The sequence below is a fragment of the Gigantopelta aegis genome, chromosome 9 (genome assembly GCF_016097555.1).
Source record: "Gigantopelta aegis isolate Gae_Host chromosome 9, Gae_host_genome, whole genome shotgun sequence".
Lineage (NCBI taxonomy): Eukaryota > Metazoa > Mollusca > Gastropoda > Neomphalida > Peltospiridae > Gigantopelta > Gigantopelta aegis.
Window position 1 is genome coordinate 45,265,500 of NC_054707.1, and position 15,169 is coordinate 45,280,668.

Genomic DNA, 15,169 nt, shown 5'->3' on the forward strand with positions numbered 1-15,169 from the left:
ATGAATTCCCATAGGCAAAAACTGTGCTCCATTACTCTCTTTATGTATGCACATGAATCTGGATAAATTAAAACAAGGAATCTGGCTAAAACTCTTACCTTTATTTTCGGCTATAATGATGATCTTATAGCATTCAGTAATAGCAGCATTACATATTACTTGCCATTGATTTACCCACACGAGTTAGAAATAAACGAAACACCTGAAGGTATTAAAACAGTTTCCTACCTCGAGATTCAAAACGACTCTGGGGCCATGTTCCCGAAGCTGTCGGTCGTTATGCCCTAGCGACGTCGCAAAAGTACAATAACGACACCACAACGATACGTTGAGCGACAGTTAGTCAAACGTGCAGTTACAGTATCGTTATACTGTCGTTGGAAGCATGTCGTAACATGGGAAATCCCTGTGTCGTTTGGTACAGAGGTGCGAAATAGATGCCAAACTTATCTCAGAAATTAAATTTTATATGACCTATTATATTATATATTATTCAGTTTTTATCGTACTTCTAGGCCGCTTTTAGTGGCTAGGTTAAACATGATAAAAGTCATATTGCGTACTTATATATAAGAAAGAAAGAAATGTTTTATTTAACGACGCACTCAACACATTTTATTTACGGTTATATGGCGTCAAACATATGGTTAAGGACAACACAGGTATTAAGAGAGGAAACCCGCTGTCGCCACTTTATGGGCTACGCTTTTCGATTAGCAGCAGTGGATCTTTTATATGCACCATCCCACAGACAGGGTAGTGCATACCACATATACCAGTCGTGGTGCATTGGCTGGAACGAGAAATAGCCCAATTGGCCCACCGACGGAGATCGATACCAGACCGACCACGCATTATTTGGGGGATCTGGGATCAACATATCTTTGCAAATGATCTCAAGAACAGCAGTTGCAACGATGACAAGGACACATCGCTCTGGAATACACATCATGCATCTTCACGACTCATGTAGGCAGCGCCATCTTGATTTCCACACACCAAATGCCCTCTCGCAGGAGCTTCTAGTGTTTTTATGGGCTCTGTTGTATGCTCTTTCTTGTTGTGATGCCGGCTGCAAGATCGGAATCATCAACCATGATCTAATAGGGTATCCTGAATCCCCTACTAACATACCGCCATCAACTTCACCATTCTCAAACAATTCCGCAATTCCACTATTTCTCCATATCAATGCATCATGTGTTGCACCAGGCCATTTTGCCACGATGTCCAAGAAAACACCATTAGCTGACACTATGCACTGAACGTTGATAGCATGGTATCCTTTGTGGCTGAAAGAAAAGTGTTCGTCACGTGAAGGACCTTGCACTGGGATGAGAGTTCCATGTAAGGCCCCTAAAACGTTGGGGAAATTTGTCAATTTAAAGAAATCTTCTTTTGTGTTTCTCATTTCAGCATCCGTATAAGGGAATTTTACATGTACGTTCTGCAATTTGGGACCCCCCCTCCCCACAAATAATCCACCTCTGACGATGCATCACTGACCAAAACGATGGCTGATCCTGTATTTTGCACTTGTGCTAACATTGTCATCTCTTTGGTGAAGTTCTTCCACATTTATTATATTTTTATCGTTTTAGATGAAGTGACGGACTTGACAGCTGTACAATAATGACGGGTGCCACCAGTGGGGCAGGATATGCTCACCTTTCACAAGCATCTGGTATCAACTCTGTTATGACAGTGATTTAGGTGCATGTCATTTCAATTGTACTTACTCCAATTAACTCTGTCCAGTGCTAGATTTGATTTAGTAAAATAATCTGGGAGTGGCAGTCTTTGTTCGTGGTAGTGGCAGAGTGATGGAATCTCCAGGATAGATCTCCTCGGTAATGGCTGTGTTATTTATCGACGAGGCACTAGATACAGATTCATGGAATCAACCACTGTTTTGTCAAATCCCCATTCGACTCTGCATTGTGCCGAGATACGGCCCTAATCACGTACTACGGTTGCTATCATTGTTTCCACCTAACACACTTTTTAAATATTAAACTTTTATTAACAGTAAAACGTATCTTGATTAGAACATCAATATTTGTTTAATGAATATGTCCCTAGTTAAAATATTGTTTCTAGAAGACCAAATTTGATTTTCCCTCCAAATAATTTCATAGGTACCCCCCCCCCCCCCCCCCCCCCCCAATTTAAAAACAAATTACAAATGAAATGAAAATATGTGACTTACTACAAACATTAAATCAACCAGAAAGAGACTGAAAATACAATCTCTGACATTAAACACGCACAAATATAATTAATACAATCCACAGTCATAGGGAATCCAATTTGGACAGCAAGACATCTGTTCTGCTTTCGATGGCCAAACTTCGACAAAATGCATTTGCCTTTTAATACAAATGGAGAGTCGGAAGTTTGAAAGATGTCTTATGGGGTTAGGTTACGATTATCTATCAGACCACAGCACACGGATATTTTAGGGACCAAATCGATCCAATACTGATAATAAAACCTAATTATTTTAAGTCACTGACCCTGGTTCCCAAGGGATATACATTTTCTCTATCGCATCACACGTATTTAGAACTGATATACAAACACCGGGATGAACACGAATTGTTGTATTTGTCAATATGGTTTTATGTAGGTAGACATTTAACAGTGAAAAGCTAAAGTAACTGTTTTACCGTGCCTAATAGTTACTTTCACAACTGCTAAAACATATTAAAGGGACATTCCTGAGTTTACTGCATTGTAAGATGTTTCCTACTAATAAAATAGTTCTACGATTAAACTTACATATTAAATATATTTTCTTGTTTAGAATATTAGTGTCTATATATTCAATGTGTTTCTCGTTTGATCTTAATATTTGTAAGAAGCCCAAACTGGATTTTGTCTTCAAATAATTTCGTAATGAAATTTAACCTAGTACAAATATTAGAACGATCAGAAACACGTTTAATATACAGCTACTAATATTTTATGCAGAAAAATATAGTTAATGTGTAATTACAATCGTTAAAAAAGTCTCTGTTAATCGATAACATCTTTAAAATTGCAGGAAACTCAGGAATGTCCCTTTAACAATCAAGTTCAGTACAAGGTATTTTATACGAAACAAGACTGTTGACAAGAAAAAAAAAATACATGTAAATATCAAATTAAAACCATTAATTACTAGGACAGCTTAATTAGTGTAAAATATAAAACGTGGTGATTGACCACGTCATACATATTAACATACAATAAGACCTCCTACCTGCTGACACACTTCGTAGACATTCATTTAATGAAGTTCAAACTCGTGTTTGGATTCACAGTCTATATACAAGGACAACTTCAGAAAAACAGCTATATAAATCACATTCAAAGATTGAATATATCAGAAGTTTCCGTTTGCTAATGATATTTAAATGTGTTGGTAGCTCATATCTATTTACATATAGTCCGAGACATATAGTACCACATACAATAATACAAGCACGAGGTTCATCACGAACTCATTAAATTTACCAAACGTCGTTACGCTATGCAAGGAATTGTAAGTAATGTACAATTTCATGGTACAAAAAGTTAACAGTTTTAATTGATTATTTCGATGGGTTTACCTAGTGCCATCATATGAGTCTAGTATTTATGATTTTGGCAATTGATACGTTTTTGTATAGTGTGAAATTGTTAAATATATTATAATTATTAAATAATTGTGTTTAAATGTCAGTATTGAATTTTTTCCCAATTATATTTTTCACCACACCATATAAATTACTCGTCTTTCTAAAAATAAATTCTTCGTTGGTTGCTCATTAATTTCTTCAGTTGTTCAACCATTGTTCGTTCTTTCATTTACTTCAGCATAAATTGCCAATGCATTTCTTGTTTGTTTTGTTTTTCGAGCATGTATTCTCTCGTCCATCCAGGTGTTCATTTATCAATCCATTAATTTATTCCATCATGTTTTCATTCATTCAACCATTTGCCATTTGTCTTTTAATGTTGACAATTTGGTGGTAAAATCAGTACCCGAACGGAAATCGAAAGTAAAAGCGAGGATCATATGGAGGAATGTTATCGGTAATATTTTCTTTTTACTTCAATAGAATCGTCTACTTATATCTTCTGCAACCATCGTCATCGTTACGCGTTTTTATCCTCAGCCAATCGACGGGTCGGTTAGCTGACAATTACTTTGCAGATGTCTCGATAAAGATGATACATAAACCGCCTACAACAGTACAGCGAGGACGACGGCAACACAGTGCTTTACACCGATATGTGAGAGTGCTCGATAAAAAGTAATATATTTTTTAATGTAATAGGGAGGCTGTAATCTTTACAATAATTGGTCTCTTGATGTTTCACAGTTATTGATTGATCATCCATCAGCTAGGTGAGTATTGCTGTTCTGTCTTAACATGTCTTGGTGTATCTTTTCTGCATGTGTTCTTTATTTATTGATAAATGACGTACTGGAAACAAATTACCATGGTTTATATTGGTTAATTATCTGTAATGTCGTGATGTTATTGTTAGGGTTCTATTTGTACACCGGCCTCGGTGGCGTCGTGGTTAGGCCATCGGTCTACAGGCTGGTAGGTACTGCGTTCGGATCCCAGTCGAGGCATGGGATTTTTAATCCAGATACCGACTCCAAACCCTGAGTGAGTGCTCCGCAAGGCTCAAGGGGTAGGTGTAAACCACTTACACCGACCAGTGATCCATAACTGGTTCAACAAAGGCCATGGTTTGTGCTATCCTGCCTGTGGGAAGTGCAAATAAAAGATTCCTTGCTGCCAATCGGAAAGAGTAGCCCATGTAGTGGCGACAGCGGGTTTCCTCTCAAAATCTGTGTGGTCCTTAACCATATGTCTGACGCCATATAACCGTAAATAAAATGTGTTGAGTGCGTCGTTAAACAAAACTTTTTTTTCTTCTTTTTTTTCATTTTTATAAGCGTTTACACTGAGGAAGCTTCACAAAATGACGTCATTCGTTGTGCACGTGAAATCATTATGGCACACGTGGGTCATACTGGTTATATTTCCCTGAATATCTTGAACTATGTGGATAATAAAACATATTATTATGGATAATGCGGATAATATAGAAATTATTACACTTGCTTGTGAATCGTACTGATTTTATGAAACTAGCTCAGGCAATACAAGGATCCTGAAACTCGTTTCATAAAATCAGTACGACGCACAAGCTGGTATAATAATCTCTATTAAAGTTTATATACTGTATTCTATTTGTACAAGTTGTGTGGATATCAGTTCAATTACTGGCTTGCTTCATTCCGTGCGTGCGTGCATGCGTTCATAGGAGTGAGAATGCAGACAGTATAACCCTTATTTCAGGGAAGAAATATATATCCTTGGACGTTGAATATATTTTAGCAAAATGTATGCAAACATAATAATGACTGCAAAGTCCATTTTGGTATTTGCCTTGATGGGATTCTGGTTAGCATGCCAGTTTCATATGCATGTTGTTGTTGTTGTACTTCTTCTTCTTCTTGAATTAACATTCCCTCCTAATCTCATACTCACATTTCTATTTTCTGTAGTAGTAGTTGTTGTTGTTATTATTGTTGTTGGCATTTTTATATTATTCTGATAGGATATTGACCAGCATGCCAGTTGTAGTTTTGTTTGTTGCTATTGTTGGTCTTGGAATTAACATTTTCACCAACTTTCGTACTTACATTTCTACATACTATTTTGCAATACTGTCACCTGATTTAAAGCCAAGAACATTAACCTCTCACATCAGAGGTGTCGCGTTAATCATGATTGTCACTCCGATGACACCATTGATTGGTTAGGATCGGTTTTAGAGTGTGTGGGAGATCCGAGTATGACCATAACTGACACGACTGAACACTACTGTAAACTGATGACAACACTTACTGTTGTTCTATGAAAAATCATTTTCATTCCAATATCATGATAATGCAATACATTAATATTTAAATCTCTATGATTTGTTATGTAATGGTGAACAAACTGCTTTGCAAATATTAATACTATTGTTCATAAAATATAAACGAATGGTTCCTGTAACGTCAATGGGAAAATTGATAATTTGTTGAGGATCAATTCTCTATTTAGGAACAGATATTAGATTATCAAAAGATAGTCTAGACACCCGAACTACATAATACGAATAGAATATCGCCATATCACATTCACTGCCGGTATATCATCTATTCCTGGTATATCTTTGACGAAAGTCTCTGGAGGCCCATTTCCTCAGTTAAAGAAAATCAATGGTTATTAGTATGTTAGTTTTATAAACAGTTCATATTAAATCGGAGAAAAGTCTCTGGAGGCCCATTTCGTCAGTTAGAGAAAAGCATTTTTATTAGTATGTTAGTTTTATAAACAATTCACATTAAATCGGAGAAATTATGTATGACTATTATGCATCGATATCACTCGATATCATGTTCAGGCCGCAATTATACCCTGTTTAAATTGACGCATTTGTGTTTATCAAGTCTAGTAGTTATTAGGGTAAAGGTATGTCTGTCATGTTGACAGACATATTCGAGCACAGAATTTGACTACGACACGTGGTTAACCTTACAAAATAATCTTTATTGTAGCTTGTGTAACAAACACAAGTTGGAATATCATTGTATTGTATTGTATTTTATTGCATACCTATTCAATCTTACTATTTTGAAACCGTGTAATAAATGTATCATGTATCGCACATATGTGCAATTTGGACCGGAACTTTTAAATGGGGGAATTCGCTTCTGTTTGTTTTACTGCAGTTAGTGCCTTTTATTTACTTACGTCATATATGATTTACAAATGACGTCATATCGTATTTGAAACATTACACAAGGCTGCCGCAGAGTTTTGATCATAGATTTAACAAAGTGTTGTTATGACGTTAAATTAAAAACCGTTTTTGAAAAACATAAAAGAAGGTATCTAATAAATACAGAACCTCGCATACGTTCTTTTCGCTTCCTATTTATTGCACTCGTTTATTTTGCGAAAGAACATACCACTCGACCGCTTGCGCAAAATAAACTCGTGCAATAAATGGAAAGCGAAAACAACGTATGTGAAGTTCTGTATTTGTATTGTAGTATGTTGCGCTTTGCTGTGCTGTTGCATTGTATTAAAATGGTTCATGTATAAAGCTAACATTCCCCAGACAGCTTTAAAATAGCTGATGTCATGATAACCCATAATTCATGCTGTGGGTAACAAATTCGGTGTTATTGAAACTGTACAGATTAATTATGTAAACTTTTGCTTAAGACTGAGACATTGGCAAAAACATTACCTGGTATTTAACACTAAAATTATCATATATTTGTCCTACCGTATCCAAATGTTAGATTACCTCGTCAAAGTTATGCCATGCTAAGATCTATAGATGATACAGTGAACATTAACTGGGCTACACATGTCAAACAAATTTCATGTAACCTTGGTTTTGTTTCCATGGATAAATCGGGAAGTAGGTAATACTGCTTTGTTTACTTGACTGCGTAAGCAGGTACTTTGTGACAGTTACAACACGATTGATAAGCAACTGCTATAAATACTCTGCTTCATGCTATTATTACAGCCAGTATAAATGTCTAGTAAATAATGAAAAGTACTTGTATTTTAATTTAACCTTATCGAAGCAGTATAGATGCAATCAATTTGGATTAGCTATACATACTGATACATTTAAAATTACGCTGTATGGACACAGGTGGCGCATTTTTATGATGCATTTTTAATGGACGTAATGACAATAAATCCATGAAGTGCTTGTACGTAGAGTACGGAAAGTGGAGAAAATAATCTTCTTTGTTGTATTCATAAGCATTCACCTGCACCACGATTGATTATCTTGAAATGATCTACTTGTCAAGTTGTTGTGTATCATGTTTGTGTAAAAACAATACATAATGATGAAGTCTAGTATTTACCCACGCATGCGACAAGTCGTTTGCTTTTTTCTCATGTATTTTAGGCCAGTTTCCTAGCTTGTCTTGTATTCAGACATCGCATTCGTAAAATTGGTGAAATGGAAATGTGCGTGAAAACCCACTGTTTAAAGTGTCATTTATATGGTAGCATATCGCGACCTGAAAACAGAAATGTTCTCACAATTACGTCAAATTTGATTTTTTGTATTTTATGAGATTCGAACAGCATAGTTCTAGCGTTACTAAACGAGTAGGTTATTTCCTGTCCAAAGAATAATTAAAATGTCAAAACAAGTCCCAAGCGTACGAGCGGCAATGGCTGTGAAATGTTAGACGCACTCATTTCCATGTTTCAGCAACTGTTAGTCCAGGTAATTGCGTTCGGTCTTTACGTGCACTGATTTATAATTGTACTTTTGTATGCCATTTGCAAGACTGGTCGGCAGTTGATTTGAAATAATTCTATGACGGTCGTTGGAGGATTTCCTTATTATTTAGCATATGCTTAATTAGACATTTTGTCGAGAGGAGAACCCGCATCTGCCATATAGGCTACTCCTAGCTAAAAATAGTCAAGGACTTTTATATATATATATATATAAAGGCCAATACATACCACAGCTTTTAATGTGCAATTCTGAGAACTAATTGGGGCAGACAAAATCCGCATCCACAATGCGTGATCAATCCCATGACCCATCGAATGACAGCTGAGCACTTTAGCAGTGAGCTAAATCCCGTCCACCAAGAATTCGAGCAAAGCGAGAACTCTGCCAACGGGAATACTGTTCGATGAAAGACTTACGACAATCGCACAAATTCTATATGCAGGGTATTATCCCGATTATTTTAGACATTTGCCTAAGGATCAGGGTGCACGTAATGGAATTTAAAAGCGTGTGTAGTTGTAGTTTCACGCTTCCGTACTTAACTGATTTAATATTCCAATACTGATAGAAAATTATGCATTAAAAAGACTGCACTCACGACGAAAGTGATCCACTGTGGCATCGCATCACTTTGAGCACGGATGTCATATCGCATTAACTTATGCCACCAGCTGTAATTTTGAAGACACTTGTAAAATCTCAACCCCTTGTTAAAGTGACGTCTTGAACTGACAGACTGGTCCTGCTTGGGGATAATCATAGCTTTTAGTAATCAAACTAGAAATGGCATGCTCCCTGTCGTTGCCCGGTGTTCTGACACATTGCGATCGCCTTTTTTCGTTTGATGCTAATTATTATTTTGCGTGTTATACCAAAACGTAAAACACGAGTGTCGATATTTAATGCTCATCTAATCGGTGATAAATGTGTCATACACAAAGCAAATTCAGTCAAACCATTTCAGTTATTTTGCCGCGTGGTGCAACTGGTAATGTCACAAAGGCTATACCAACGACAAGCTATACCAACGACAAGCTATTCTACATTTATCGTTCGTACTACCCAACGATGGCCGGTTATCGCACCATAAAAAAAACTCACTTCTTTATTTCTTCATGTAATTTGTGTTCCCCATGTTTCGAAATTATATTTTTATGCCCCCGCCTGCAACCCTATGAACTATTCAATATGGGACCATTTCACCTATAGACGAGCTTTAAAAGTAAAACTAGAACTAAAGGAATGTATCTTATCCTGCAACAAAAAGGCTATGGGCTTTGAGAAAAGAAAATGGTGCGTCAAATGACCTCGTCTTTAGTTCGTGTAGTATATGTTGAGTACGATTCCACTTTTTGACATTACTTTTCGAATAGCCCGCCATTTTAAAAGTAAGGCATGTATATCAAAATGTACCCTCAATACACAATATAATAAACGGGTTTGGTGCAACAGAAAAAAATATCGGAAGGTAAATATTAAAAAGAAGAGTGTGTTGTTATATCTTCAGTATATGTTTCTATCTTTGTATCTTTACTCTATCTCTTTTAGTGTACATTTTAGTTTTGTTGTTGCTGTATTTGATTTTGAAACCAAAAAAAAAACCACACACAAAAAAAAAACATTTATAAAAACAGAGAAAAAACATTATTGTTTTAAATTGGATCCAGTATACATGAAAATGGAAATACAATATTTTATTGCATCATACCGGAACCTATATTGGAGTTTCAAGGTGGTATTTTTCATGGTGGCGAAAAGAGCAAAGAACAATTAAATGAACTCGTGTGCAGTAACTAGACCAGGCTAGATATGTTGGCACTATTAAACATGAGTCAGTCAGCTAGTCCAAATTATATCAATCAGGTAAACGTGCTGTCATGTGAAGACTGGAATAAGGTAACTTCGTGGATGACGTCTGCTGTTTGACACGTGACAAAAGGCATCTACAATATTATACACTCGAAACTATGTACCAGCTACTCTAAGAACCCGCAAAACGTGGTTATCATTGTGGGTGGCTATTCTTTACAAGTAAAACAAATATTCACCAAAGGACATCTACTAAATGGCTACTAGACATAAAAGTAAGTCAGAACTATTACCAAAGAACAGTTGCACTGTGAATATGTTTAGTACTTCTAGTCATCTTGAAATGCATCAAACCAGTAGTAAATCAATGGAAATGTAAACTAATTTAAAATTAATGTTTGGTCATTCAATCGAGTGGTATTGAAATTCCCACAATCGGTCTGAACAGGATAAAACTATTAACTAGTTATTTTATTTTCTGCTTAGTTCAGTTAGGTTGTACGATTTCCTAAATCAAATGAATGATTTTATTCATGTGACGGCCATCATAATGTCCTACTAAATGTGTCTGTAAAATACATTTATTTACCTTCCCAAGATAAACTGATACTCTTCGTCATTAACTAGTTATTCTCGTTATAAAATATTAAAATAAACCCACCGAATATAATTTTAAAAATTAAGTTACGCTGACTCCATATGATCAATATTTTAGAACAGAACAATTGACTATGCCCATCTCCCAATAATACCACATATATTTGGCAGTTGTTCATGTGCACATGCTGTCGTTATGTTTTGAAAACAACATGTAGGCCTCTTTTCGTGCGGAAATTGAACTTTATCGAAATAGAACGTGTTTGCTTTTATCTTTACAATGCTTCTTTTTAATCAGAATAGATGGAATTAGTATAGACGTTAATTAAACCAGCGGCGTATACCTACAATATCCCACAATCCATGACACAAAATACGTTGAATGTCTTTCAGTAGAAAGATTAATGGTGATTCGGAAGTCAAAACATTATCGTTAGTAAATGTTATGGGATTGTCTTTAGCAAGGAAGCATTTTAAACTGTTTCTGCCAAAAGATAATAACTTAATACGTGTACTATATGTTGTTGTTTGATACTATTTATTCAGTCATGAGAGTAATTCATAAGTGTATGTCATCACATGTGTACCTATTTCAATAAGCTGTTTCCGGTGCTAGCTTTGATTTGGTAAACTAGCCTGGGAGTGGCTGTCCTCTTTTGGGCGGTGAAAGAGGGATGTAATATCCAGTAAAGGATCTATTCGGGAGTGGCTGCACTACTATAGACAAGGCTCTAGAGATTCGTCTAAACAACCACTATTTTGTCAAATGACCATTCGACTTGTGAAAGGTTAACGTTTGTAGGTTCAAACACTATGGGTAGTAAGAGGGACGTCGGTGTAGTGGTCATACACCTCCCCATTGACTCGTTAAACTCGCTTTTAGTGGGAGCCGGTATCAGGGATGCGATCCTAGTACCTACCAGTCGTATGTCCGATTACTTAACCACTAATCCACCGAGGTTGGTAAAGGAATATGCTTTAGTGGTGTCGATAAACGGAATAGTTTTACTCAAACCGAGTGTTTGATAGTACACATTTATTGTGGATGTCCCTGCGGTGGAAATGTTAACGCTGGCTTTTTTGTTTTTATTTATGTATAATTTTATATATGTATTATGTTAATATTGTGAATAAAAATATTTAAAAAAGGCCGTGGACTGTCAACATGTCTTCAAGTATATCCAGCTATCTACTTATATCTATATATTTAGTAACATTTAATTATAATACATTTTATTTTGCCAAAATATACATTGTGTAGGAATACATACATATTTATAAATAAAACAAGCATTTTAAGAGTACTGTTAAAGCAATACCCGTCTCCTACCTGACCCAACATTTTTTCTTATCTCCTAAATTCAATGGCCAGACATCTGTAAAAAGTGGTAAATCACCATGAAAGCTAAACTTGATCAGTAACAGTACCTGATAAACTATATACAATATTTCACCTCAGTATGTTCAGGTATTGCAAAACAAAAGTTTGCCATGAAGGTTAATCTTCATCTGTAACAGTACATGATAAAGCTAATACAAAATGTCAGTTCAGTATCTCAAGGCCTTCCCAAAAAGGCGTTTTGTAAACCAAGTTTGACATTGCCTAAGTTCAAGGGTCATAACTCCGTCAAAAATGGGTAAATCGTCATGAAAGTCAAACTTGATCTGTAACAGTATATGGTAAAGCTATACATCAGCTCAATTTCAGCTCACTACCCCAAAGCCTTCTGCAAAAAACATCCGGAAAACACATGTGGGACAAACAGACGGACAGACAGAAGGACGGATATGAAATCTATAGCCCTCCTGTTGGACCGGTAGGGGACTAATACTATAATGTGCACATTGCGGGGAATGGTAAGTAGCAACAGGGTAAAATCGATCAAAGTCAATGATAAATGAGTAATATATGCATAGCAATAATATACATATAGAATACTAAACGGGCTTGCCTGTCATGCCATTTTTATATAACGAGTGAACAGTTTTTGGTAATGGCGGTCAAGCGAGTATAGTATTTTATTTATTACAAACTAACTGCAAAGAAGCCGTTATGTGGAAGCACGCAAATATCGAGCCGTAATACACCTTATTTTTCTTCGAATTGGGTCAGCACGTGAATTACGTCAAACGTAAACTTAAACGACGTCACAGCGAACAGTGTTGATTTTGGCGCGAAGCTTGCATTAATTGTTAATTAATGAGGTGTTCATATTTACAACGATAGTTAGTTAATGAGGTGTTGATATTTACAACGATAGTTAGTTAATGAGGTGTTGATATTTACAACAATAACTGAATTGTTAATCGGACCAGCAAAGATTGAGCTAAGTGACTTTGGATGGACTAGATATAACGCTGAACTCAAACGTTACTTACCGGCCTTGGTGGCGTCGTGGCAGGCCATTGGTCTACAGGCTGGTAGGTACTGGGTTCGGATCCCAGTCGAGGCATGGGATTTTTAATCCAGATACCGACTCCAAACCCTGAGTGAGTGCTCCGCAAGGCTCAATGGGTAGGTGTAAACCACTTGCACCGACCAGTGATCCGTAACTGGTTCAACAAAGGCCATGGTTTGTGCTATCCTGCCTGTGGGAAGCGCAAATAAAAGATCCCTTGCTGCCTATCGGAAGAGTAGCCCATGTAGTGGTGACAGCGGGTTTCCTCTCAAAATTTGTGTGGTCCTGAACCATATGTCTGACGCCATATAACCGTAAATAAAATGTGTTGAGTGCGTCATTAAATAAAACACTTCTTTCTTTCAAACGTTACTTATATTGTATTGTTTAGATTATCCATTTCCATAGAACCGAAGAGTTTCTGGTTATCCTGTTGTTTCTAATATCACAAAATGCATTTTTCATATTTTTAAAACCGCACGTGCGTCTGAGAAGTAGCGGTTATTGATTAGAGTTCTACTTTATTTTTTAAAGATATTTTCCGGTTTTAACGTCACGGAGTCTTCTTTCACTTTGTTGTAACTTTATCCAAATGTGTTACAGGTTTGTAGATTGACTAAACTTAGAGTCCATTTTCACAAGTTGAAACTAGATCTGCGCCTTTAAATGTTGATGTTTTTTTTATAATAATAAACTTTCATATATTTATCTCTTATGCCATTATGGTACTGTAGGAAGGACCCACTAGAACAAAGTGGACAAAGAAATGTGATGGAATCATTTCGATACCATCCACAAATTATTTTACAATTTTTACGTGATACTGAATTTTATTCTGAATTTTAATTATATCTATCTGTGATATTTGTATTTTTTTACACAGTCCTTTACACTGTGTTTTTATTTACCTGTTGAATTTTTATATTGATGTTGATCATCACTTTGTTTTCTATTACCATAGTTTGACACCCAATAGCCGATGTATTTTTCGTGCTGGGGTGTCGTTAAACATTCATTCATTCATTCATTAGAACAAAGTGATATTCGTCTTCTACTATATTCATATTGCACCGACTATAATTGTTTTATTCCTGTCAATATTGTGGTATCTGCCCATTTCTATAAAGAGATTATGGGAAGATAATCTATGTTTACTCAAATTATGTTTGTATTTCAGGCCAATAGGTTTCTGAATGTAAGATTGTCGTCAATAATTATTAACAACGAATTAGTATAACAGACATTTTTGAGAATTGTTGAATACAGTAAACATAGATTTACTAAATGATTAACGTATAATGGCCGACCATTAATAAAATCAATGTACTCAGGCGTTATTGTTAAAAGAAAGAAATGTTTTATTTAACGGCGCACTAAACACATTTTATTTACGGTTATATGGCGTCAAACATATGGTTAAGTACCGCACTGATATTGAGAGAGGAAACCCGCTGTCGCCACTTCATGGGCTACTCTTTTCGATTAGCAGCAAGGGATCTTTTTATATGCACCATCCCACAGACAGGGTAGTACATACCACGGCATTTGATATGCCAGTCGTGGTGCACTGTTGGAAAGAGAAATAACCCATTGGGCCCACCGACGGGGATCCAACCTAGGCCGACCGCGCATCGAGCGAGCGCTGTACCACTGGGCAACGTCCCGCCCCTGCGTTATTGTTAAGACAAAAGAAACTTTATCTTTAATATACAGGGATTTGCAAAATAACACCATTCGCATTTCGGGAAAAGAATAAATAAATAAAACGAAGCCACGTTTGGGAAGCCTTGCCATTTGATTATCGAGTATTGGCTCACTAGAATTATTGTTGAGTATTAACTTAAAAAGAAAAAAATCCTAAAAAATCGCGTTAAATTCAGCTAGTTATTATGTGATTAGGTGACTATTACCCACGCATGTTTGACTATCGTTAGTATAATATATTATGAGTTAAATTAATATATGTTTTCTAGAGGTTCGGATAATACAATTATTAAACTTAATATACACTGTATGGTACCTAATGGTAATAATCGCCGACG

General features: G+C 36.1%; 1 protein-coding gene across 1 annotated transcript in view; it reads left to right on the forward strand.

The window, feature by feature from the left end:
• The first annotated feature begins 917 nt into the window (after positions 1-917).
• LOC121381599 (atrial natriuretic peptide receptor 1-like) overlaps positions 918-15,169 on the forward strand; it is a 68,351-nt gene continuing 54,099 nt past the window's right edge. Inside the window, exon 1 of the mRNA XM_041510935.1 lies at positions 918-1,108. Within this exon, the coding sequence (XP_041366869.1) occupies positions 918-1,108 (191 nt within the window). The remainder of the gene's footprint in view (positions 1,109-15,169) is intronic.